This window comes from Haemaphysalis longicornis, unplaced genomic scaffold (assembly GCF_048455015.1).
Source record: "Haemaphysalis longicornis isolate Haplotype H1 unplaced genomic scaffold, Haemaphysalis longicornis Haplotype H1 scaffold_14, whole genome shotgun sequence".
In the NCBI taxonomy this organism is placed as follows: Eukaryota; Metazoa; Arthropoda; class Arachnida; order Ixodida; family Ixodidae; genus Haemaphysalis; species Haemaphysalis longicornis.
In genome coordinates this window covers 58,184,531-58,208,136 of record NW_027526245.1, presented here as the reverse complement: position 1 = coordinate 58,208,136, position 23,606 = coordinate 58,184,531, and the positions used below count along the sequence as shown (strand labels likewise).

Genomic DNA, 23,606 nt, shown 5'->3' with positions numbered 1-23,606 from the left:
AGCGTCATTTTGCTTATTATTGAAGATAAAAACAAGAAACCTGTGCCAAAAGTTTTTATAGCGCACACTAATGGGATTTCCTGTTTTTAATACTAACATCTACTTTCAGTGTGCTTGGGGGCCGCATAATCCGTATGAACTCCGTATTCCCATAATTTCGTATATACGGAACGTTTAAGTAGGGATCTGAGATTGGAGGGGATGTTGTAGAATTACAAGAAACCGCAGTTAGTGATGCCGACGTGATTAGATCAAGGAGAAAGACAGAAGAATGAGGGCGAGGCGGAGAAGGAATCGAGAGGAGGGAGTGCGCGATTTACCAACAGAAGGCGAAGAAAGAAGAGAATATGTGGTGAAAAGGTGAAGCGCGCAAAAGTGAGGTTGCGGAGGGTAGGGGAACAGTGAGGTGGTGGTGGGTGAGTGCGGAAGCAGAAATAGAAATTACGAGAGGTAAGTTTGGCGGAGGCAGAGCAAGAAGAATGGGTGGCAGTGAAGAGACTTGGAGGAGGGAGAAGGTGTAACGAAGGAAGTAACTGGGGAAAGGAGGATAGAAATAAGCATAAGGGGGACAAGGAGAGGGAAGGACAAAAGAAAAATCGAATGAATCGAAGAGGATAGAGGGAAAACCTTCTTGCTGGGCTAGTTGAAAAGTTGTTCCCATGATTGAAGCGCAGGGACAGAATTAGCAGCGGCTTAGCTCGGCTATGGCAGGATATGCGAAGAGAGAGTTCAGGTTCAACTGCCTATTCTTAGCTTTCCTGGTTGTCTAGGATTAGCTTGATTATCATGCTTACTGGTGCTTTAATAACACACACACGGTATACGCATAATGTGACACATGTATATTAATCAAGGGGCTCCGACGCAGCGTCACTGATCGCCCCAGAGCTTAGCTGGTTCCACAGGTGCACGCCGGTGTTGCTGTGACGCACGAGCCATCGGTTCCACACCCGGCCACCCCTCGCATGATCATCAAGTGGGCCGGCCTGACACGTACCGTGCTTGCGCAGCACCGTGTTGCTGCGACACACGAGCCATCCGTTCCACACCTGGCCACTCCTCGCATGATGATCAAGTGGACCGGGCCACCACGTGCCACGCTTGCGCAGCACGGCTCTCCAGGAGCCACGCGAAACTGCTCAACCTCGGCCCGTGTAGCTCACGCGACAAAAACAGGGACGGTGAATATAGAGTAGACATTACAGGCGTTAACTTCCCTCAGCGCCTGTCAGTTAGGAAGTTAGGAAGTTATTGCCGGTCCTGTCTGCTCTTATCCACTGTTTGCTTTTTGTTTTGTTTTGTTTTTTTCGTTGCGCTTGAATAAAGGGTAGAGGAAATATAAGCCACAGGGGACGAGAAGGGAAGGTCTACGTAGAACGGGTGGGAAGTGGGTACGGCCTAACATTGAAAGCAGGAAGACATACTGTACCCGAGGGCTCAGAGTGGAGGGTGGGGGGAAATGTGGGGCCTCCGAGCTTTTTGGAGACAGCGAAGTGCCAGAGAGGAGAAAATGCGATAGACGCAGAGACAGAGAGGTAAAGCGGAGGGAGAGAGAATGCATTTAATGGTAAAAGCGAGGTTAGCCGAGCCATATCGCTTAGCATGCTACGCCATATGAAGAAACGAAAACATGAAGGCGTGTGAAGAGAAATAAATAAATAAATAAATAAATAAATAAAAGCGGGAGGAAGCGCAGTGTTATAGGGTGAGTTGGAAGAGGAGTGTAAGATTGATGGGGGAGCATCGGAGGTGATTAGTAGAGCAGGACGTTAACTTAGGATTGATTGCGATGTTTAGAAGAAGCAGTGAAGGCAGGTAGACCATCCGTTGCACGGAGTTGATTTCAATTGACTGGAAAATAAATCCGGGCTGGCCAAGGACACGATGGCTGTTGCCCTACGAAAATTCAGGGGAAAGAATAAACTATGATACACCACAACAGACATATAGTGAGAAATCTTTTGCGGGAGCCCGCGTCCTGCTGTGGACAAAAACGGGCTGCTGTTGCTGATAATAGTTATGATGATAATGATGATGATGACAAACGTCAGGAGTTGGTGGAAATAGAGACACGAGGGAGATGAATGGGAGGAGGAACAGGAGTTGGGGACAACATGAAGGGTGAAAAAGAGAGAGGAAGCGTTTGGTTGCTTGGGTGCAAGAGATGCTATCGCCTTTCGGTGCCATTTCCAGCAAAGAAAGCCTACAAGGCTACTTTATCAACAAAGCCTTGGTTAGCCCATCTCACGGTTTTGTATGGTTTCAATTGCGGGATACATTATTCCGATTCGTTGTGATTTCGAGTGACACGTTGTTAGCATGTTTACTTCTACTTCAGCTGATACTTGCGTGCCACATAGCATAGCAACATTTGTCTGTGCAGACGGCCATGCCATTATAGATATAATTTTCCCTTTCATGCAGCAACAATACACAGAACGATATTCACATCTGGTTAAATGAGTTAGACTAATCGGCAGTCGCTGTAAAAATCACAACTTAATAAATACGAGCCATTTTGGTGGGTACCTCAGCGCTAAAATTTCGGTCTGTGTGAGTGCCTGTCGCTCTGAGGCACTCAGGAAATTCAGCCGGCATGGTGAAAGTTAAATAACGCTTTATGAAGAAGCATATAGAGCCAACTCCTTTCGAAACAATTAATACTCATGGCATTTGTCGTACATGTTTACATTTGTCAGCAAACACGGAAATGCCGGGAAGTGACTGGAAAACGAGAAAAGCAGAAGATAACAACAGTGGAATCCCGTTGATACGTTTTTCACTGGCCCGGGAAAATGAAACGTAGCAACCTGGGAAAGGCAGCAGTGAGGATGCCTTCGAAAATGAACGAAAACAGTGTAGCTTTTACTTGCAACCATGTATTTCTGCAACATTAGATTTCGCCCCTTAAAAAACTCGAGAATGTAGGAATGTCGCTGTTCGCGATCGCTGGGAAACACCACGCGCCGCAATGCAGGGTACCTAGCGATGTGGACTGTCTTCCGCGCTGGCTGCTTGCCTACTACGTTTAGTACTTCAAGCTTTTCTTGAAGGGAAAGCGTGTCCCGTTTTTGCGACGCCATCAAGGTGCGACAAAGTTCGCGGTTGCAAGTTCAACGGTGTTCTCAAAGTTTGAAGCGCACGATCATGACGAGAGCGCGTGCTATTCTTGCGGAGTTTTTTATGGTAAACTCGCACATTCGGCAAAACGTTGTAAGCACAAGGATGATGGTGATAGCATAGAATGGCATAGGGCCATCTAGTTGTAACGCATCGCATTCACGTGCGGCTTCATGCAGTCAGTTCCGTAGCCAAGCCTGGCCAAGGCTCGTCAAACGTCAAAATGGAGGTCCCCTCATGTTGTCCAAGCGGTTTCGAAGTGTCAGATTGCGACGAATGATCCGGGAACGTACCCTGAGACACTACGTAACAGTATTTTAATAAATGGGAGTATATGTAAGCTGCGCCGGGACAAGACAAAAACAACGTAGCAGCCTGGAAAACGTATCCCTGAGGAACGTAACAGCGGGGTTCTACTGTATATAACTGACAAGAGCACCGTTCTTTCAATGTAAAGTATAGGTGGGTTAAATTATGTAGCAACCAATTATAAATTGACTTGAACCTCAGTAGCAGAGAGGCGAGATGAAAGTAAGCAGTAAGAACAAGATGTGTCTGAGTTGTTCCCACCACTGAAAGCGAGTGGTTTCAACCGATGGCGCGTGCTCAGTGCAAAACCGGAAAACTGAGTACAATTTAGCAACTTAAATTTCGATGTCATGAAAGGGTGAGCCAGATAGATGTAGAACAGCGTGACGTGTGGCCACGAAGAGAGGAGAGCGTGTTAAATAGCAGCGGCAGAAGAGCACTATCGCCTGCTACCGACATTTTCAGGGAAGCAAGCGGATACGCTTGTATAATTTTTTTTCGTTCACATAGCACCGCCGGTGAAAGTCAAACTACAATGCCGACCGAAATACTGTCTAAAGTTATATCTTAACATGCCGATGTTACCGTTTAATGATGCCGCGACCTGTCGATCTTGTTTAAATCACTTCTTTTAAAATGACATCACACATTTCCGGGAATACGAAAAGACATAGAATTTACCCGCAAATTCAACCATTCTACAATCGGGTTGGTGAGGTCGGCTAGTTGTGCAGTTGTATGACTTTCTCTTACCACTAAAAGCCCGTCTCATGCCTGAATGGGCCAGAGGCGATCACGAATTTGTAAAAACACATTGCTGGCCCCATAATTAATCATTATCAGAAAAAAAAATTTAGTGAGCCATTACACAGATAACCAATGCGTTACTGTTAATGACTCCCTTATCCAGTAAAAAAAGTAGCTGGAACCAAGGACTTGTGCCTTGAGATTGCTGGAGTACTCAAATTTCAGGCCCCAAGTTCTCGGTAGCTGTTTACTCTGGGCGTTGGTGAGTGAGTGAGTGAGTGAGTGAGTGAGTGAGTGAGTGAGTGAGTGAGTGAGTGAGTGAGTGAGTGAGTGAGTGAGTGAGTGAGTGAGTGAGTGAGTGAGTGAGTGAGTGAGTGAGTGAGTGAGTGAGTGAGTGAGTGAGTGAGTGAGTGAGTGAGTGAGTGAGTGAGTGAGTGAGTGAGTGAGTGAGTGAGTGAGTGAGTGAGTGAGTGAGTGAGTGAGTGAGTGAGTGAGTGAGTGAGTGAGTGAGTGAGTGAGTGAGTGAGTGAGTGAGTGAGTGAGTGAGTGAGTGAGTGAGTGAGTGAGTGAGTGAGTGAGTGAGTGAGTGAGTGAGTGAGTGAGTGAGTGAGTGAGTGAGTGAGTGAGTGAGTGAGTGAGTGAGTGAGTGAGTGAGTGAGTGAGTGAGTGAGTGAGTGAGTGAGTGAGTGAGTGAGTGAGTGAGTGAGTGAGTGAGTGAGTGAGTGAGTGACCAGTCAGTTATACACTCATTCAGTTAGTCAGGCAGCCAGTCAGTCGGACACCTTTATTGATGGCGTGTGGGAATTTCCGACTGCAGAAAACTAAATTTTAAGCCTTCCAACAAATCTTCATATTGTACTGCTTTTAGCTCAGCGCAACCAATCGGTGTCAAAAAACTTGATAATCCTTACGAATATTTTCAAAATGTTTTTATTTCGTTAAGATCCCCCCAAGCCGAGCGCACAGCTTAAAAGCACCTAAACAAGTATGGAATGCGTGAACCTTCATACGAATTATCCACAAAACGGGCTCCCAGCAGTTGCCTTAGAATTTTGTACTGCGTGCGTGTGAGAAATGTAATCTGAACTAGTCGTCGGTCCCTTTTTTTCCGCAAGCATAATCGCGGTTGTTGCGCCGCGTATTTCCCAAAATGAGGGCGCCCAAGAGTCCGGCGCCAGCGAGAAGGGCGCCTCCGATGACAATCGCAGCAGGAATGATGACTCCCTTCACAACTTTGCCGGCATGATGTTCTTCCTCGGGCGCCTTGATGCCAAGCTCTCGGAGGAGGTCTAGGGCCCACGTCTGACAGTTGTTGCTCGTCAAGTGGTACTGGCCGGAGTCGCACATTTTCTTCAAGAGCTTTTCAAGTAGTCGATCAGGAACACGGTGCCTCCCCAGGTACCTCTGCAGGCGAACGAAAAATGGACCAATAAAAACATTTTTTTTCAATGCGGAAGCATTCAAATGTACTTCATTGCACAAAAGTGAGGGCATGTTCAATTAAACAAATTTAGTTGTTTAATGGTGTAAATGGTAATGGAGGAGGAAAGCATTTAAAAAACTAAAAATTTTCAAAAATAAAAAAAACCAGTGAAAGCTGTAAAACTACCCGAACAAAATCGGAAATTTCTCTCTTAAAGGGGCCCTGAAAGGCATTTTGAGCACACTAAATGAACTAGCGCAATCGCTAGATTGGGTCGCCAACGTCACCTGTGCCAAGTATTACTCTTTTACGCGCAGCGGAAAGCTCACACTTTTGTTGCAAAGTTTGTCGCTTTTTTCTCACCCTTTCCTTCGTGTTTTTGGACGCCGCCATCTTCACATGTCTACATCATCGATTCCCAGATGTTCGTCATGAGCTAGACATCCTGCTATTGGGCGGCTTTTTCACGCACTTCCGGCAAAGAGATGAGTCGTCTGCTCAGCGTCGGCTCGCCGGCTGATCTGCCAGCGGAGTGCCGGAGTGCTTTGACATTTTACGACAAACGAAACAAGTGTAAACAAACGCTTAACCGTTTGTATTGAATGCAACACGGCCATAACACGACGTGGATTTTATCTTACGTGAGTACGTACCATAAAGAAAGTCCCGTGGCACTTCTTTGGTGCAATCGCAGAGAACGCCCTGAGCCGAATGCCCGGGTTTGACGCGTACATTTTATTCAACTTCAAAACAATCCAGAGATGCGTTTCGAACGAACGCAACGTCACAACATGCGTTGCAAGTCTGAACCGCGATTGACAGACGATGAGTTGCCTCCTCCTGCCCGTCGTAAATTCGGCACTCACCTCACACCCGGTTTGCGGGGACGAGCAGCAAGTCACAACTCAGGCGCGCAAGCGAGAAGGCTTTTAGCCAGGCACACTGCACATACCCCATGCGAGGTTGAGTGGTACGTCGTTCGAGAAAGATAATCCAGACCATGGGAAGCACTATCCACCCGCAGAAGTACAAAGTCGCATTTCATCGCGAAACGAACGCTACACACAGGAGGCGATGCACACACACACACAGCTTCGGTCGCTGCATTGGCTTAGCTGCAAGCTTCGTTCGGACAATCAGCGATGCTACGACGATACAGAGCTGCGTGAGGACGACGTGCTAACCACTTCACGTATTTAAAAACACAGGGGCAAAGAACTAGGTTCATCGGAAGCAAAAAATCTTTCCTCCATTATAGTGCCTGAAATATACTGGCTAGTGTGCCGAGGGCGGGCTCCAGGCGGGCGCCGGGAGCGATGTACGCGGCCGTCTGCCGCTTGGGGCGCTGCCGTGCGGGAGTGTGCACGTTCATCCGGCCCGAGCAGATCGCGCGGTTACCTCCGAGCTGCGTAGCAGACGGCAGCGGCAGAACTTTCCATCCCCGCTTGCGACGAAAGCGAGCGAAAGCGACGGGAATTCTGTCGCGCAACCAAAATTTGTCCCGACCATTCGACAAAAACGATCGTCGCGCGACAAAGCGACGGAATTCCTGCCGCTCTCACTCGCTTTCGTCGCAAGTGCGAAGGGCCTTTATGCGCAATCTCCGCCCCACATAAAACAAGCTCTTGCTTGTCGCCTGAGCATACGGTTGATATCTAACTACGTTACACTGTGCTTGCCAGTGTATTTAAACGATGTCACTAGGTTTGAAACGTACGCGCTCGGCGTGCAGCTTTGTAAACGCAAGCGGTTTCACATACGCACGCTATTTTGCTGCTAATAGAGTTTTAGTACAGCGTTCGTGGCCTTTGCATACGCTAAACGCTAAATTTTTGCGTCCCGCTACGTGACACCGCGATGGGAGTTTTAGTAGAGCGTCTCATCAGTTTTGCGTAGCGACACACTAATGCATACGGCGCCATCTGTCAAATGTTTTCCGAAATGTCTCGCCGGCTGATCTGCTAGCGGAGTGCCGGAGTGTTTGGACATTTTACGACTATCCAAACAAGTGCAAACAAACGCTTTCCCGTGAGTGTTGAATGCAACACACGGGTGCAGCTTGTCAGAACACGGGTTCTCGCTGATCGAGTGCAGCGTTGGTTTGCTCTTCGCCTTCACGTTCATCGCCGCTGATAAAGCGATCCGATCCGGCGCTTTTTGTGCACGGGTTCTGTGTCGGTTGAAAATGTCTTTTTTCACATGCCGCCGGTAGTAGGAATTACAACCACCGCAAAATAACACCCGGCACCAGCGGGGCCACATCTGAGACCGCGCTTTTTGGATAAACAGTGCGCGGTGCACCAAAGGGAACGAGCGCACGATTCTCCCCACGCGGCTGCGAGTTCGCCGCCGATACCAACTGCACCTACGTACACCGCGAAAGGGCAAGGCCAGGCCGCACACATGCGGCCAGGTCATTCGTTCGCTTTTCCAGCCTGTGTCCATGGTGTCTACAGAGATGAAAAGCCGAAAGAGCGGGCCCGTAGCAGACGGCAGTCTGTGGGAGCGCAATAGCGGAAGTACGTCACCGCTGAGGAGCGGAGCATCATGGGAGGGGAGGCCAACAGCGAAGAAAAAGTTGAAAGGAGGAGGAAATACGGCGCGACGATAATTCGCGGTTTTTGATTTACGATTTATCAGCTAATACTCATCGCTTTAACAAAATTCTTGCAGGAGGAGATTGCTAATACATTGCTTTATTTGGTTACATGTACATCCATGCATCGGCGGAAGGCATTTCAGGACCCCTTTAAACACCGCCGCCGTACGACAGATACAAAAATAAAAAATTGCCGAAAAAACCAACCGAAACAAAAAATTCAAGGCCCTCCAGTCTTGGAGAAGGATGACCAGTGAAGCAGGGCACAGTTCAAAGAATTACTGAAACAAAACACGTTCGTTCGCAATTTGCGACTGAGCATACTTCCCACCTAATTATCCTAAATAAACTTGTATTCCAGCGTATAAACCTGAGGCTGTTCGTTTAAACCAATGTACTATACTCGTTCCCCGGAGGAGCGCAGACAGGTCGAATCGGGCCGTGAGACGTCTATATGCTTCAATCATCCCCAAGCAGAACGGGTACAGCAATGATAAGCGCGTGAATCCTGTCTTCGAGCGAGTGTCCATACCTTCCCACCCGTACACGCCTAAAGGTGGCAGCGGTGCTCTGCACCATCCTAAATATCGCTCCGGAAGCCCTTCTAGCTAGGCGAGAAAAGCACCGGCACAAACGAGGAGCCCTTCAAAAAGGAAACACAAAACACTTGCTCTTGGGTGCGAAAAATATCCCGTTTCCGGATATTTATCCAAGCACGCAACTTGCAGGGACCGACGCATGCATATACCGCTCCACTCTCACAACAATTGCGCGCCCATGCACTATCCGGAGAAGAAGGACCAGCGAAGCTGGACTCACTACACCAAGCATTATAGGAAACAAAACATGTTTGTAGATTGCAGTTGAGAATTTTTTCTATCTCACTGTTTATTGAAACTTTGATGCACGGAGTGTTATGCGACCGCCCTGACATGGGGTTGTCCGCTTCCCTATATCGCGTTATAGGCATCGGACAACGCGACGTGCACCCTGACAAGATTACTGCCGTAATTATGTGAATTCATTTTGTTGGTTTCTAGAGAGCAATAAACTTAGTAAAGTCTAATAAGCCAACACCAATTCACAGCAGCGGTAATTCAAACCGTATTTTGGCTTACGATGCCTCGGCGACTTCGCAGGATTTGAGCTGCTAACTGCGTATGCTTGCGAAGTGCACACCTGTACATAATGTGAGGTCATTTAAGTGAAGGAGAAGAGCAACCGATAGTGGTTTAGTTAATTAGTTAGTATTATCAAATAACTATTTTACAGTAACGCATAAGTCCAACTTTGGAGAAACCCTTTTTCTACAGTATGAAGTACTTGCCTGCCATCCGAGCAGCGATCGCATTTTTTCTGCCGCAAGCAACGCTGTTGTTGGTGATCAGCTATTTTGTTTATGGGGAGGGGGAGGGGGGGGGCTCTATTACTGCACAGGATGATCCATATATGTTCAGTGTAGCCACCCCGAATGCTACAATCTATCTAGCCAACCTTAATGTACAATTTGAATGATCATCCTTGCCATAGAATAATTTTTACGGCCAGACCAACCGTAATGCCTTAGCGCAGTACAGTGAAACCCCGCTGACACATCCCCCGGAATTACGACGACCCGCTTCTTACAACGGATCACCGCGGTACCGGTAAACTCCCTATAGAAACCATGCATCAAAACCCCGATGGTATGACGCTCGGGTGCACGCGGTCCTCTTCATACAAGGGACCCTGGCGGGGATAAACCAGCGCTTTTCCCATATTTTACACCATTTAGCCGCCTCGTCCTGACCTTTGTTATTCTTTACCCACGTTTGATGCTGCTTGATGAGCAAAGGTCCGCAGGCGGGCCAGACCACTTACTGAATTGACGCAAGCAAGCAGGCCGGTACTCGTGAGCGGGAGTCAACCTGCGACGGCCCCACGCAGCAGCAGTACGCCAACGCGCTAACCGCGACAAGTCGAAGTTCAGGTGGAAGGCGGACCGTGAATTTGAAGCTCCCGTGTAGCCGCCGACAAACGCCAAAACATACGACACAACCCCACGGAGACGAACGAACAGCCGCTTTCCCCGTCCGCTCGATCAAAGTTTCTTCCTTTCACGACGCTCTTCCAGTGTCTTTGAAAGCCGCGTTGTCACTCCGCTCTTTTCTTTGCTAGAGTGCCTTAATTTACGCGCGTCCGCCACAAGGGTGGAGCAAAATACAGGAGACGATGGGTGGAGACACGTACCCGTTGGCACCGCCATTTTGTGTCACTCGCTGGCCGCCGCAGCGAGGCAGTGTAGGAAGACCGCTCAAAATTTTCGCCGCAACACGGTGTACTCGTGAAGGTTGAATTTTCTTTTTTCGCGTTGCTGGATCTCGCGCGAAACTAAAACAGCTACCGTATTTACTCCCATAATGATCGCACTCGCATAATGATCGCACCCCTGAAGTTCGTCGGCAAACGTGACTTTTTTTTATTTCCCGCGCAACGATCGCACCCTGAACATGCCGCAGCCTTATGTCGTATGTGTGCCAAGTCTAGACGACGATGATCGTGCTTACGTCAGTTTCCTGAACCGTGCTTACGTCAGTTTCCTGAACCGTCAGTTTCCTGAACCGAATCGGCGTAAGACGACTTTTTTCAAAGCTGGCGTTTTATTGACGGATGTAGTCACCGTTGACAGAAGTATTCTGTGGCAACGTAAAAATAATTAAAAACAAAAACGTCAGCCTGCGCCACAAAGTATGACAGGCTAGTCACCGTTGACAGTGAACTTCTGTTCGTCGCCACATTGTTCAGGCGCCTAAAAAACGTAATTACTTTTGAGATGTTTGCATCAGATGTTTCAACTGCACCAATAAAACATTCAGACCCATCAATACGGTGAAATTCAGCTGGCATGATTATATTTCTCGTCATGGCGAACGGCTCCGTAGTGGGCGACGAAGGTGCACCTTGCCTGCCACGGGATGACAACGTGGTTGATGGTGGCGCTGCCTGGGCGTGCAGTGCCCCACTTTAGGTGTCGAACGCTCCCTATAGGTCCGACCCCGGTACTGGGAATGACGACAGGCTAATTCTAGGATTGAAGTGTCCAAACGCACTTAACCCTGTTGAAGAAACAGTCTCCACAGGCGAAAAGATTAATACCACTAAAAAAAAAGGTGGAAACTAGAAGCTTTTCAAAATCAGATCCAACACTTCCTCACTTTATGCAAACAACTGTGTCTGTTTGTCAGGTTTACTGCCCTGCGATTGAGCTCTCCAGCGATTTACTGATAAGTGCGTTCCATGGCTTACCCTAGCGTTCAACCATCGTCGTCGCTAGACAGAGGCGTACATTTTCTGTCTAATTTTACACGTCCATGCACCCGTCTCCAAATCCAAACTTCTTAGATCAGTGCAGGGCGTTATCTTTCTGGGACGAGCTGCAGTGCTTCTTTGACACGCACTGACAGCTCACCTAGATAAACTTAAGATTCTTTGATGCGGAGTCGTAATTCCCACTACTCCGTGACAGCATCCATGTCATAGGTCTCCACTCGCTCTGGAAGACGAGAGTTAATGCGGCTGGCTGTGCCGAGCACCCCCAACCAGAGTGGGTGCATTTTGTGCAGAAGATGCAGTGGGCAGTTACGGCCTTTGATGGGCCTGAATGATGATCAGAGCTCCCTGATGCATTGGCGCGCTGCTCGCAAGCTCTCGCGGGCTTCAAGTCAAAGCAGCAGAGGAGATGGGACTCAATTTGAGGGTTTGAGACGGAAAAGCACTATAATGCACTTCTGCCCACCAAGAACTCTCCTCCAGGGCCTCCCTGCCTGTCCCTTTTCTCCCATTTCGTTCCCTTCAAGCACTTCACAAATGACACCGCTTGACATTTGGCACTCTTTCGAGCATAAATATTCCCGGCACTCTACGGCACTGCTCGTATTACCCCTCGACGGGTGTTCACTCCCCCGACATAACATGCTGTCGCTGTCTATTGGTTCGCATAAATCTCAAATGTGTGTATTTTCCTGTGTGCGTAAAACTACATTTTTTTCCTGAGACATCTGCAATAACTCCATGTGGCTCTGTATCTCTATTTGTAAATAAATTCACTTTTACAAAGCAACGTTCCGTAATTGCGAAATATGATACACACTGGCTTCATAATGCGAGGGACTCTGGTACGATTGCGACTATACCGGGTTACAACTTAAGAACGGCAATGGAAGTTGCCGCTGTGCCTCATCACCGCAGACGGATGTTACTCCCCGCGGCGCAAGTATGATGTTACTGGGAATATTTTTAACATTGCACGAGCCGTTTTCTTGATTTTTTTTTCTTTGTATGCTTATAAACGACCCCAGCGACGAGAAACAAACTGCGTGAAAAAAGGCAGACGATATCATGCATTCAGCAATCCCCTTTCAAAACGCGCGCGCCTGTTGACATCCGGGTCTGTCGCTTAGGCGGAGTGATACCGCACATGAGCTATTGTTGTTCTTAACTTGTTCCCGAGTATACTATAAACGTTTTACCTTTTCTTAACTTGGCTCCATCATCATCATCATCACCACCTTCTCCATCATTTCCTCTTCCTGCTCCTCCTCCTCCTTTTGATACTCCCCTTCTCCTTCCTCGTCCCCCTTCTTCATCGTTGTACTCTTCTTCATCTCCTCCTCCTCTAAGTCCTCCCCCTTCTTCTTCCTCCTCCTCCTCCACGTGGCCCTCCCCCTTCTTCTTCCTCCTCCGCCTCCCCCGTTCTTCTTCTTCTTCTTTTTCTTCTTCTTCTACAGAAAAAGTTCGCTTTCCAGCGGTGCGTTTTGGGTAGACTGCAAACGACATTAGAGGGAAACTGAAAGCTAAGCTTTCAAAAGAATTTTTGGCTGCGTGCCGTGTTGTTCAGCTTATGACATAAAAACGGCAAGCTCTGTTTATAAAGCACATTACGGCAAATAAGATTATAGAAAACAATAAAACAAGTACAAAGAAAGTCGGTGTGCCTCCTTTCATTAGCAGATGGCGTTGGAGCTCTTAAACGCAGCTGCACTAGAGTGTACTCTAGCTGCGCCGTCTTTAGAGCTTTTAACGCGGTGCACCGTCTTACAACGGCTTCGAATAACTCCGACTTTTTGTGCAGTTTTTGCCCTCAAAAACATTTTTCAAAAACGCTTTCCGTCATGACCTCCACTCGTCAGTTGCAAATATCATTTGCGTTTAAACGTCAACGAAGTGCCGCATTTGCGCGATTGTGACGCGCCCCTTTTTTGCTAAAAGTAGCCTTCAAATTTGTGTGCGCGTTGCAACCGGGCTCCAAACCGAAATTGGCTTCAAAGCGGGCAGAGGCATTGCAATGAAGACGAACTCGTCCCAAAATCAAACTCAATCCAATCCAAAAAATACGTCAACCTAACGTGAGTAAATTTTGGTGCGGCCATTCGTCAATGGGCACACATCAGCCAGATGTTGCACGTACTGTTGCTCCCGCAGGTATTTAGTTTCAGTCGTTATGGCACCGATGCGGTGCCACTGTGAAGCGCCCATTAAGCGCAAGGTAATTTTACTTGCCAACAGCGAGGGCAATGGAGCAGCATCATGCACACTAGGCGTCCCAGAGAATTGGATGCGCGATTAGTGTAAACAAACCACAGCCACATCTCCATGCAAGGCGGCACCGGCCCTCAGCACGGACGTTTTCGAGAACTTGAAGACTCTAGGTAGAATGCATAAATTAACAGCTTAAAACTATCGCCCTTCACACCTAAAATATTAAAGTCAAATTGCAAACACTTTCCACGTTCCCTTTTCCAGTTTGAATGCTAGCAAGAGCTGGATAAACATAACGTTTATGAAGCACAACGGATTTTTGCTGCGACAGCGTTTTGTATAAAATAAGATATCTCCTGCCAGGTACGTGCTTTCATGTATTTTAAACCTGCACGGTAAACTTGGCGTGAACGCAGTTTTTAGAATTTTCCTGCGTAAAGATGCCGGCCCGTTGCAATAGTGGGCGCGTAGGAATAGCGCAAATCCGTTAAGAACAAGCCGCTTACCCTGTTTGGATAGCACTTCTCGAAGGTGGCCCTTTTCTTCCAGTACCTCCGCCCCGTCAGGTCTCCGGCGGAGTCCATGTCAGCGTCGCAGATGAGCACCTCATCGTCGCCGTAGTCGAAGACCAGCAGCCAGTGCTTATTCCAGGAGTCACCGCTCGCACAGCTCCCCGACGAGGCGAAGTAGGAGAGCACGCTGGAGGCCAAGTTGAAAGACTCGGCCCGCTGAACGGGCGTGTTGCAAAGGTACACGTCGCACATATGAGAAAACACCGTGCCCGACATGTTTCCACTTTCGGGTGACCAAACAACCCCTCTCGATCTTAAAGGGTTGCCTTATCGGCGTTCACGGCACGAAAGTAGTTCCGTTCGCCCCTCGTCAGCTCTGAAGAAGCGGAGACGCCGTTGGTGTGTCGGAATCCTCCAGTTGTTGCAATCGCTGCCGACGCTGCGGCTGCCGCGGCCGCAGTGATGTCGACGGCGGAGGGTATTTCTGTTTTCGTCAGAGCACAGCTGGCAGTTGGCGGGACGCCGCGAAACGCCATCGAGCGCGTTGGCGGCCGCATCTACCGTCCTCTTCCTAGGCGGGGTCGTTGGGTAGGCGTCCGCGGAGAGGGTGTTGGCGCGCTTCCACATATTTGCCCGGGGTTCGCGTATGCAGCTGGGCGCTCAGCCTTCTTCGTGTTGTTATGATGGATTCCACGAGGGACTACTCCCTGGTGAATTTAGATGCAGGCAGCGGCGGAAAGACGTTACTAGCGTAGTTCTGGGTTTAAGTGTGTTAAAAACAGGCGGCGTGGGAGAAAAATGCGTGGAAGAACGCGGCGTCGATCCTTCAACTTCGAGAAATTACCGGGCGTCACTCCAGCTAGCGATTCATGACAATTCAATTCTAGATAATTATAACAAACAAGAAAAGCATTCGGGGGAAATACAGGCACTCCAACGCAAAAACAAAGGGAACACTGCTTCCAAGAGAACTCTAGACAACAGCCCTCGCTTCTTCTCTATTTTTTTACGCCGCGTGACCAAAAAACCGCTGCACGGAGCCAAAGCATCTGAGCAATGGAAAATCCAATCCACGAGGCGAACAGTTTACAGTTTATACCGCTTTGAAGCAGTCAACAAAATAGGGTGCAATTTTGCGATTTTTTTTCGTGCATTGGAGAAAAGTATAACAGACTACGGTGCGCAACAATAAAAACAGCTCTGAACACAGAACAACGTACACCAAAAAAGAAATATCCAAAAGTTATGCAGAGGACGTTTCGACGCTTTATAAACAAGCAAGTTGTGCTTGCCTCAACAGAGAGACAGAGAGAAATAACTTTATTGGGAGAGGCTGGTGATCCTCGGCGTCGTACAAGAGGCCTGGGGCTCTAGCAGCGTCCTCGGCCATCTGGATAGCCCAGACTTAATCCGCTGGGTCGGAGTTCGGCAACACGGCCTCCAATCGCTCCGTCTCAGTGATTCTGCGCGTGAGTGTAGCCGCGTGCAGGGAAGCCCATATCATATGTGCCCTTTCCTTACATTTGTGGCATTTCTCTGAATATTGCCCATTTGTATCCGAACCCAGTTACGTATAGCTATTGCCTCAACAGCCTTTTTTCGGTACACTGATTTCGGACGTAAAATATGCTGTACAGCATTGACTAGTTTACCAGGAAGTTTCTAGTTTGTTTGCTTTTAAATATATATGCCCTATCCCCCTTTTTTATGCATGCTGGCCGTTTCTATGCCAACAAAACCACTGTAGCATTCACTTTCAAGTTTGCACATCTATACTGATATTCGGTGGGGATAGATGTGCTCCATTGTTAGTATTTAGCGTTTTCGAAACAAAAATGTCCCAGAATGTTCCCCTGGCAAGAGAGATTTTCATTAGACCAAGGCATCTCTTTTGTAAAACTTTAATCCATCCTGGATTTTCTTACATCATGTGCCCCACCTCTTTTAGGCCAATTGTTAGTGTTAGGAGCGCACGCCCTCGCTCGTCCGAAGTCGATAATTACAAACGCGGTCGTTGTATTTCGAGTGGAAATAAGCAGTAGTTTTTATATTGCAAAACAATCGTTCTAGGCTACAGTTTAGCAATACCGTAATCACGTGTTCAAACAAAAGCATACCTCTCACACTATGCACGTGATGCCCACCGAGTTATTTTTATTCCGCTCACAATTCTACCAACTGTGTGCTTTTCTTTTAGTTTTATTTTTGTTGTTCTTTCAGATTGAATGTACTAAGTGAATAAAGGGTGTCTCGGGGCACTTCATACGCTAATTACTTCGACACTCTCATTTATTGCAACATCATGTTTGAGTTACTTTCTTCGCCCTTGTATCTTCTTCTCGTGGCGCAAATTGCTTGAGCCAGCAGACTGCCGCCCGTCACAGCTTCCCTAAAATCAGCATTCTGAGCGGCTGGACATGTATCCTGTCCTACTCATCATCATCATCATCACCAACAGCCTATCTACCCCCACTGCAGGCCAAAGGCCTCTCCCAACCTCCAATTACTCCGGTCCTGTGCTAACTGCAATAAATTTATCCCCGCAAACTTCTCGATCTCATCTGCCAATCTAACTTCCTGCCGCCCCCTGCAACGCTTGTCTTCTCTAGGAATCCACTCTGTTACCCTTAATGACCAATGGTTATCTTGCCTTCGCATTACATGCCCTGCCCACGTCCATTTCTTTTCATAATTTCGACTAATATGTCCTTAGCACGCGTTTGCTCCCTGACCCATTCCTCTCTCTTCTTGTCCCTTAATGTTCCATCTATCATCTTCCGTTCCAGTGCTCGCTGAGTCGCCTCAATATAACTTGAACCCTCTTAGTGAGCCTCCAAGTTTCTGCCCCGTAGGTGAGTACCGGTAAGATACAGCTGTCATACAGTTTCTTCTTCAGGGACAATGGTAGGCTGCCATTCATTATCTGGGAATGCCTGCCGAATGCACTCCACCCAATTCTTATCCTTCTAATTATCTCTGCCTCATGGTTGCGGTGCGGGGTCACAACTTGGCCCAAGTAAATTTATTCGCTTCCCACTTCCACTGCCTCGCCAGCTATCTCAAACCACTGTGCTGTCCCGAGGTTATTGATCATTACTTTAGTTTTCTGCATATTAATTTCCAGGCCCACGGTTCTACTCTGTCCGGTGCCGAAAGCATGCTGTTCTACTCACGCGCCATCATGTTCAGGTGTCACGCGTGATGCGCTATTCTTAAACCTTTCCTTTCAAATTTATAGTATAGTGAAGCGGGCATATTCTCCCCTCAAGGCTCTAGGTTACTGGCCAATCCTCGAACCGGTTATGTGTCACGAAGAAAAGAACAACAACCACAATTTTGGCAACGGGTGGAGAAAGAGTGGTGGCAAAGCCCTGGTTGTGGTTATTGTCAATTAAAGGGCGGACCCAGCACTGCAAGGTGTGCAGGAACAGTTCTGCCCGATCAACAACGTTGGAAACGATAGGCTTACGCGTCCGTACTACGCACTCGGCTTTCCTCTGGAGACCTGGAATGACGTTACACAGTAACTGCTGGCTAGTGTGCCGTCGGACGGCACTCTAGACACTACTAGCTAGAGTGCCGTCCGGAGACATTCGATTTCTTAAGACTAGGCTAGCACCGCCACAGCGTCGGTCGTTAAAGTGTAAAGGATCCGTCGTATATTCTTGAATCCATAGACGGTGGTTCGAGACCGACTTTTGCAAACTCTGTTGTTTTTTATCTTTGAATTGAACTATAAATTTTATGGCTTAGGTTGGTTTTGGTGTTTTAAGTGCTTTATTTGTGTGCGTTACGTTATTGTATGTGATGCTTAGGTTACGTTGCATAGATTTACGTTATCTAGAGTTATGTAATGCCAGACGCGCCAATTCTGTTACAAGAGGCCGGTGGACGTCGATATAGTGGAGTGCTTATGTTATGGTCGGACGGGAATCTAGAGAGGACCTTTTTTATTTATGTTATGGAGCGGCGGTCATTTTCTCTATCGGACCACAAACACCGCGGTTTTTCGCAGAATAGACCAATGAAGGTTCACGCCTTTACGCCTTCGTTATATGGGGCGTTTTTTGAAGGTAGGATGGGGGAAAGGCTATGCAGGAAAAAACCGAGGTCAAAAAATTCCCCGCATTTCCCCGAGGGGAAGAATGTGAAAGTGCGAATGCACGAGTTGAATTTGCGCGGTTCGGTAATGTTCGCGAAAGAGAGATCACACACACACACACAACTACAAAGAAAGAAAGATGCATTTATTCACAGACACCTATTTGTGTTGTCGTTGTACTTGATTGCTAGAGCGGATCTCAGCTTTGAAATTTCGTGTCAGTACTCCTTTAAGCAGGTGCATTAGCCCTTCTCACGCCCGATTCTTGGCCAATCCCCCACGTGGGTATGTGCCATGTCAGCGGCCAGGCAGCGCGCGCCCATCTCCCCCCGTTTCCAAGGAAGACGAGGAGATTCCTGGCCAATCCCCCACGTGGGTATGTGCCATGTCAGCGGCCAGGCTGCGCGCGCCCATCTCCACGTGCGCGGACATCGCCGGTGGACGCAGGTTCAGGGTCGCTTAAGAAGTGCATTGCACTTAAAATTTTTCGGTGGTAAGCGCGGGCATGTCTTGAGGAGCAATTTAATGTTGTTCATACCTATCCTATACATCATTAGTGTGCAGGGGCGTTGGAAGAAACCAATGTGGCATGCATTAGCGGAGGCGAAAACGCCAAGTGAGCAGGTAAGAAAGCGCTCTCCCTTAGTGTCAGCAACGCCAGAAGCAAGGATCGCCAGCAGTATCGGCTTTATATAGCCGTACCTACGGACATCAAGCAGGGTTCTCGTACATGTAGCGCAAAAAAAATGGACAGAGGACAAGAGACAAAGACGACCACCCAACTTTATTGCTCTCTGTTTTTTTCTAATTTTGTATCATTTGGAGCCTTCGACTTCGTTTTAAATTTTACTTTTTTTTGTTTTTCTGCGATGATGGTGCCTCTTACATTTGGCTAAAAATATCCAAAAAGCGGCAACCTCTGTTTTTTGTGGTTATGCACTTGAATTTTGTGTATCTTGAATGAATTTTGTGTATCTTGAATTTCAGATAGATAAATACACGATTATACCGACTAAATGCCCTAATTTCCCCTATCACGCTTTCAATACAGACAGGGACAATACACATCGCGTTGGGGTTATCACCAAAAATGCTTGCCCATTAAAAAGAATCGACATCGACTGGCAGTGCCACACAACGTTTTGCATCTATTCCCGCGGTGAGCAGCGTTCTATGCCCAGGTGATTGGCTGCCGATGTTGCCGAAGTTGCACCGGTTTTGTTTGAGCTAGTCTGTAGCAAGGCCAAGCCAAGCTGTCAGTAAAGTAAGCGAAGTTAAGCTAAGCTAAGCTAAGCTATCATAAGCTAAGCGAAGTTATCCTAAGCTATGCTAAGCTAAGCTAAGCAAAGCTAAGGCGATTCAGAGCAAGGCAAAGAAGATAATAGAGACCATGCCACTGCACTTATTTTCTCCTCGTGCCTGTTTTCGTAGTGCGCAGGTTCCGAGATGTTCAAGAACGACTACCAAATAGCCCAATTATTCTGCTAGATTCATGTTGCTTCTGCCTCCGTTTCCGCAGCTTTACTGCTGTTCATTACGTTCTACCAAAGACCAACGGCCAGTTGACATGGTCTGTGGTTGCAACCGAGCTCACACATACTGAAAAAAAAAATGGCTCAGCTTGCACTAGTTGTGCAAGTCTGAAGAAACATCACAGCGGGTGATGGTGGCGGGTGACGGTGGCCCCTCTTTCTTCGCCGGAGACCCGACTGTTGCACCTCACATAGGTTTCCGAACTTGCCACTAAAAGTTCTCCATGACAGACAAGCCCGGATTGTTTCGTTTGCAGGCTTTCACATCTCTTCGATAGTGGACGGCGCTAGAACGCGCCAGAACCTGCGGCAACCGGCTTCGTCAACTCGGCGTCTGTAGCGCAAAATCGGCGAACGCACGGGAACTGGCGAGGAGGAGAGCACCCGAGAGATCACCCCATGAACACTGGGCAGAGTGTTCTCGAAGGTCGACCTGGCCGATGCCGGGTGCTCCTCACAAGGCACACGCTCACGTGCACTCGGTGTGTTTCCCTGTTATTGTTTCCTTTGTAACAATGGACGGCGCAACTAAAAGCTGAGACAGCTCTGCTGGTAAACGGTTATATGCGAGGACATTACAGCATGACCAGGAGGGCCGACGTCGGCGCGGCTAGACAAAGCAGCAATCCGACGCAGATTCCAGAATTTGCAGACGCGTTTTAAATCGGCGAGCAGACAGCCGAACGAGGTGGTGTTGTACGTTGACGTTAGCTACCAACCAGACACGGTCTATGCTAAGCTGCTGGTTCGAATTTTTTGTTCAGCGTTACCTAGCGTACAATCCTCGTTGTTAAGCAGTGGGGTGCATGATTATCACGAAAGTGGAGTTTTCAGGTTATCACGCTAAAAACCACCCCGCAACACAACGGGCGAGGCTGCCAGGCTGAAAGGAAAATCAAGCAGAAATGCCTATAGTGTTATGTTAAAGGAGCTATGAAGAGAAAGTAAAACTTAGTTTAATCTGAAAGCACTAGGATTCAGTATCTCACTCAGCTCCATTACAGCCACAAAAGATGTTTTTTAACGAAACAAAAGCAAGAAGTATTTAAATACTTGCAAATATTGCGCCACAGTGACGTGTTATGAGCAAGAATGCGGTCATACGGGCCAACAATAAAACAATTTTCAGTGCGTCAACTGCACGTTAGCATTCAAATGATGCAGTCAAGGGAAGAGTGCTGAGCCCTTTCATTTTCATTTTCAACTTGGTGCTGGCTCCTCTCCCCGACTGCATCCCTCCAGGCTTGCGACACCCAGTGGAGGTGGCGGTGTACGCTGACGATGTGGCACTCTGGACCCATGGCCCCACCAGAGACTGCCACATAATCAAGGCGTGCCTGCAGGAGGATCTGGACGCAGTTGCAGTCTTCCTCGAGAGCCGTGGCTGCAGCTCTCAGAGGCCGAAACGCAGGCCCTTATGCTGCACCCGGGAGGATGCAGAGTTCGACGGGAAACGCCGCCCATCACACTCAAGGGGCGGCCTCTTCCCTGGCGGCTGACCTTGAAGTACCTGGGGCTGCCCATTGACTGCTGGCTCACATGGCTGCCAGCTGTCAAGGCCCTTAGGGCACGCAGCGCACGGGTGCTCCAAGGGGTGCGGCAGCTTCTGTCACGAGGCAATGGCTGCTCAACCAAGTGGCGCAGCGCGTGTTCCACGGCATGGCCTCCGCAGCTTTGCTGTACGCGCTTCCACTCGCCTACCTGGGACCACTACGCTGGTAGGAGATCGACCAACGCCGCGCCCTCTGCCTCTGCCTGGGCCTCCCCTCTACGTCGCCGGTGGCGGGCACTTACACCGAGGCGGACACCTGGCCCATCGAGATGCGGGCCTTGCAGACGGGGCTGCGGCACATCCAGCGCCTGCTGACCGTACGCGACGGGGCTCCGCTCCTGCAGAGGTTCTGTAGCCGGCCCAACTCACACCTGGGAGCGCTGCTCACTATCTTCAAGGAGGGCATCGAGGTTCCGAACCGACCCCGTCTGCAGCCGCCACCACCAGACACCGGGGAAGCCCTGCAGATCACCACGACCCTCCGCGGGGTCTGCAACAAGCGGACCGCACCACTCCAGGCCATCCGCCATGAGTCGGCCACCCTGCTGCAGGATGAGCTGAGCAGCTACCTCCATCTCTTCACGGACGGCTCCGTCAAGCACAGCACGTGCGAGGGGGTGGCTGCGTGCGTGGTGCCTGAGCTGGGAGCCAGCCGGAGCTGCCGCCTGCCCTTCCCCACTTCCTCCACACGGGCGGAGCTGGCAGCGCTGCACCTGGCCGCTGACCTCCTCTTCGAGAGGGGTCCCCATAACCACCCCGGAGCGGTCATCCTCACGGGACTCCAGGACTGCCCTGTTGCAGCTGCACGGGGCCGATCAACCCACAAACAGCAGCGGCTACCCGGAGAAGCAAGCAACCAAGCAGGCTCCCTTGCAACCAAGCTGAGCATTGTTGCCTCCCGAGGCTTTGACCTGCGGCTCCACTGGCTGCCGGGCCACAGTGCCATCCGCGGCAACCAAGACGCCGACGCCCGCGCCAGGGAGGCCCACCAGGAGGGCACCCCAGTCTCCCAAGACGTCACCGCGTTCGACGAGGCCCGCACTGCCCTGGCCCGCATGGCGCAGACGATGCACCCCGACCTTCGTGTCGTGAGCGGCCTGGCGCCCAGACAGTTGGCCGCACGCATCAGCAGGGACGCCCGCTGCCTGCTTCTCCGCCTGCGGCTGAACTGCTGGAATGTGGCGGAGCGTCTGCACCGACACGGGCCCAAGGACTCCCCTACATCTGCGGACTGTTCCGAACTGGAAACGCTCGAGCACTTACTCTGCTTCTGCCCCTCCACGTGGTGCCGAGAGCAGAGCTCCACCGAGCGCTCCTGCGTCGAGGCCTTCCCAGCGCCGGCATGGAGGACCTTCTGTTCCCGAAGGGGCCTGAGGCAACCCAACGGGAACTCTTCGCTTATCTGTTTTTAATTCCTGGAGACGACCGGCCCTACGCAGCGGATGTAGCCCGGAGTGCAGTGATTGACTGATGTGCCCGGACTGACAGCTTTCTAGGACTCTTTCTAGTTTATCCTATCACTCCCCCTCTACTTCCCTTCCCCTGCACTGGGTTGTATGCAGTTGAGCTCCCTGCCGAGCTCAAAATATCCCCAGTGAATTTCCTTTCCTTTTCCCATCGCAAACCCTAACCCCCCTGCCCCCCCCCCCGCCCCCACACACACACACACTTATGGTAAACACGCACACCCGGCAAACCGTGGTGAAATTTCCGTTGTAAGCACAGTGATGATGCTGATAGCATAGAATGGCATAGGGCCATCTAGTGGTAACGAATCGCATCCACGTGCGGCTTCATGCAGTCAGTTCCGTAGCCAAGCGTGGCCAAGGCTCGTCAAACGTCAAAATGGAGGTCCCCTCGTGTTGTTCACGAGGCTTCGAAGTGTCAGATTGCGACGAATGATCCGGGAACGTACCCTGAGACACTACGTAACAGTATTTTAATAAATGGGAGTCTATGTGAGATGCACCGGGACAAGACAAAAACAATTAAATATAGCAGCTTGGAAAACGTATCCCTGAGGAACGTAAGAGCGGGGTTGTACTGTATATAACTGACAAGAGCACCGTTCGTTCAATGTAAAGTATAGGTGGGTTAGATTATGTAGTAATCAATTAAAAATCGACTTCATCCTCTGTAGCAGAGAGGCGAGATGAAAGTAAGCAGTACGAACAAGATGTGTCTCTGAGTTGT

At 49.3% G+C, this 23,606-nt stretch overlaps 1 protein-coding gene across 1 annotated transcript; it reads right to left on the bottom strand.

Moving 5' to 3' along the window:
* Positions 1-4,980: 4,980 nt before the first annotated feature.
* On the bottom strand, positions 4,981-14,717 carry LOC144165294 (uncharacterized). The gene is made up of 2 exons (XM_077695414.1): positions 14,222-14,717; positions 4,981-5,580 (listed from the first exon to the last, which is right to left on the bottom strand). The coding sequence occupies exons 1-2, from the start codon at positions 14,501-14,503 to the stop codon at positions 5,263-5,265; spliced, it is 600 nt and encodes a 199-aa protein (XP_077551540.1). The 5' UTR covers positions 14,504-14,717; the 3' UTR covers positions 4,981-5,262.
* Between the last annotated feature and the right edge of the window lie 8,889 nt (positions 14,718-23,606).

Bases quoted from the DNA above. Each gene is read 5' to 3' on its own strand.
- LOC144165294 (XM_077695414.1), bottom strand. From the start codon at position 14,503: ATGTCGGGCACGGTGTTTTCTCATATGTGCGACGTGTACCTTTGCAAC. The intron at 5,581-14,221 runs GTAAGCGGCTTG...GTTCGCCTGCAG, and splicing joins AGAAGTGCTATCCAAACAGG to AGGTACCTGGGGAGGCACCG.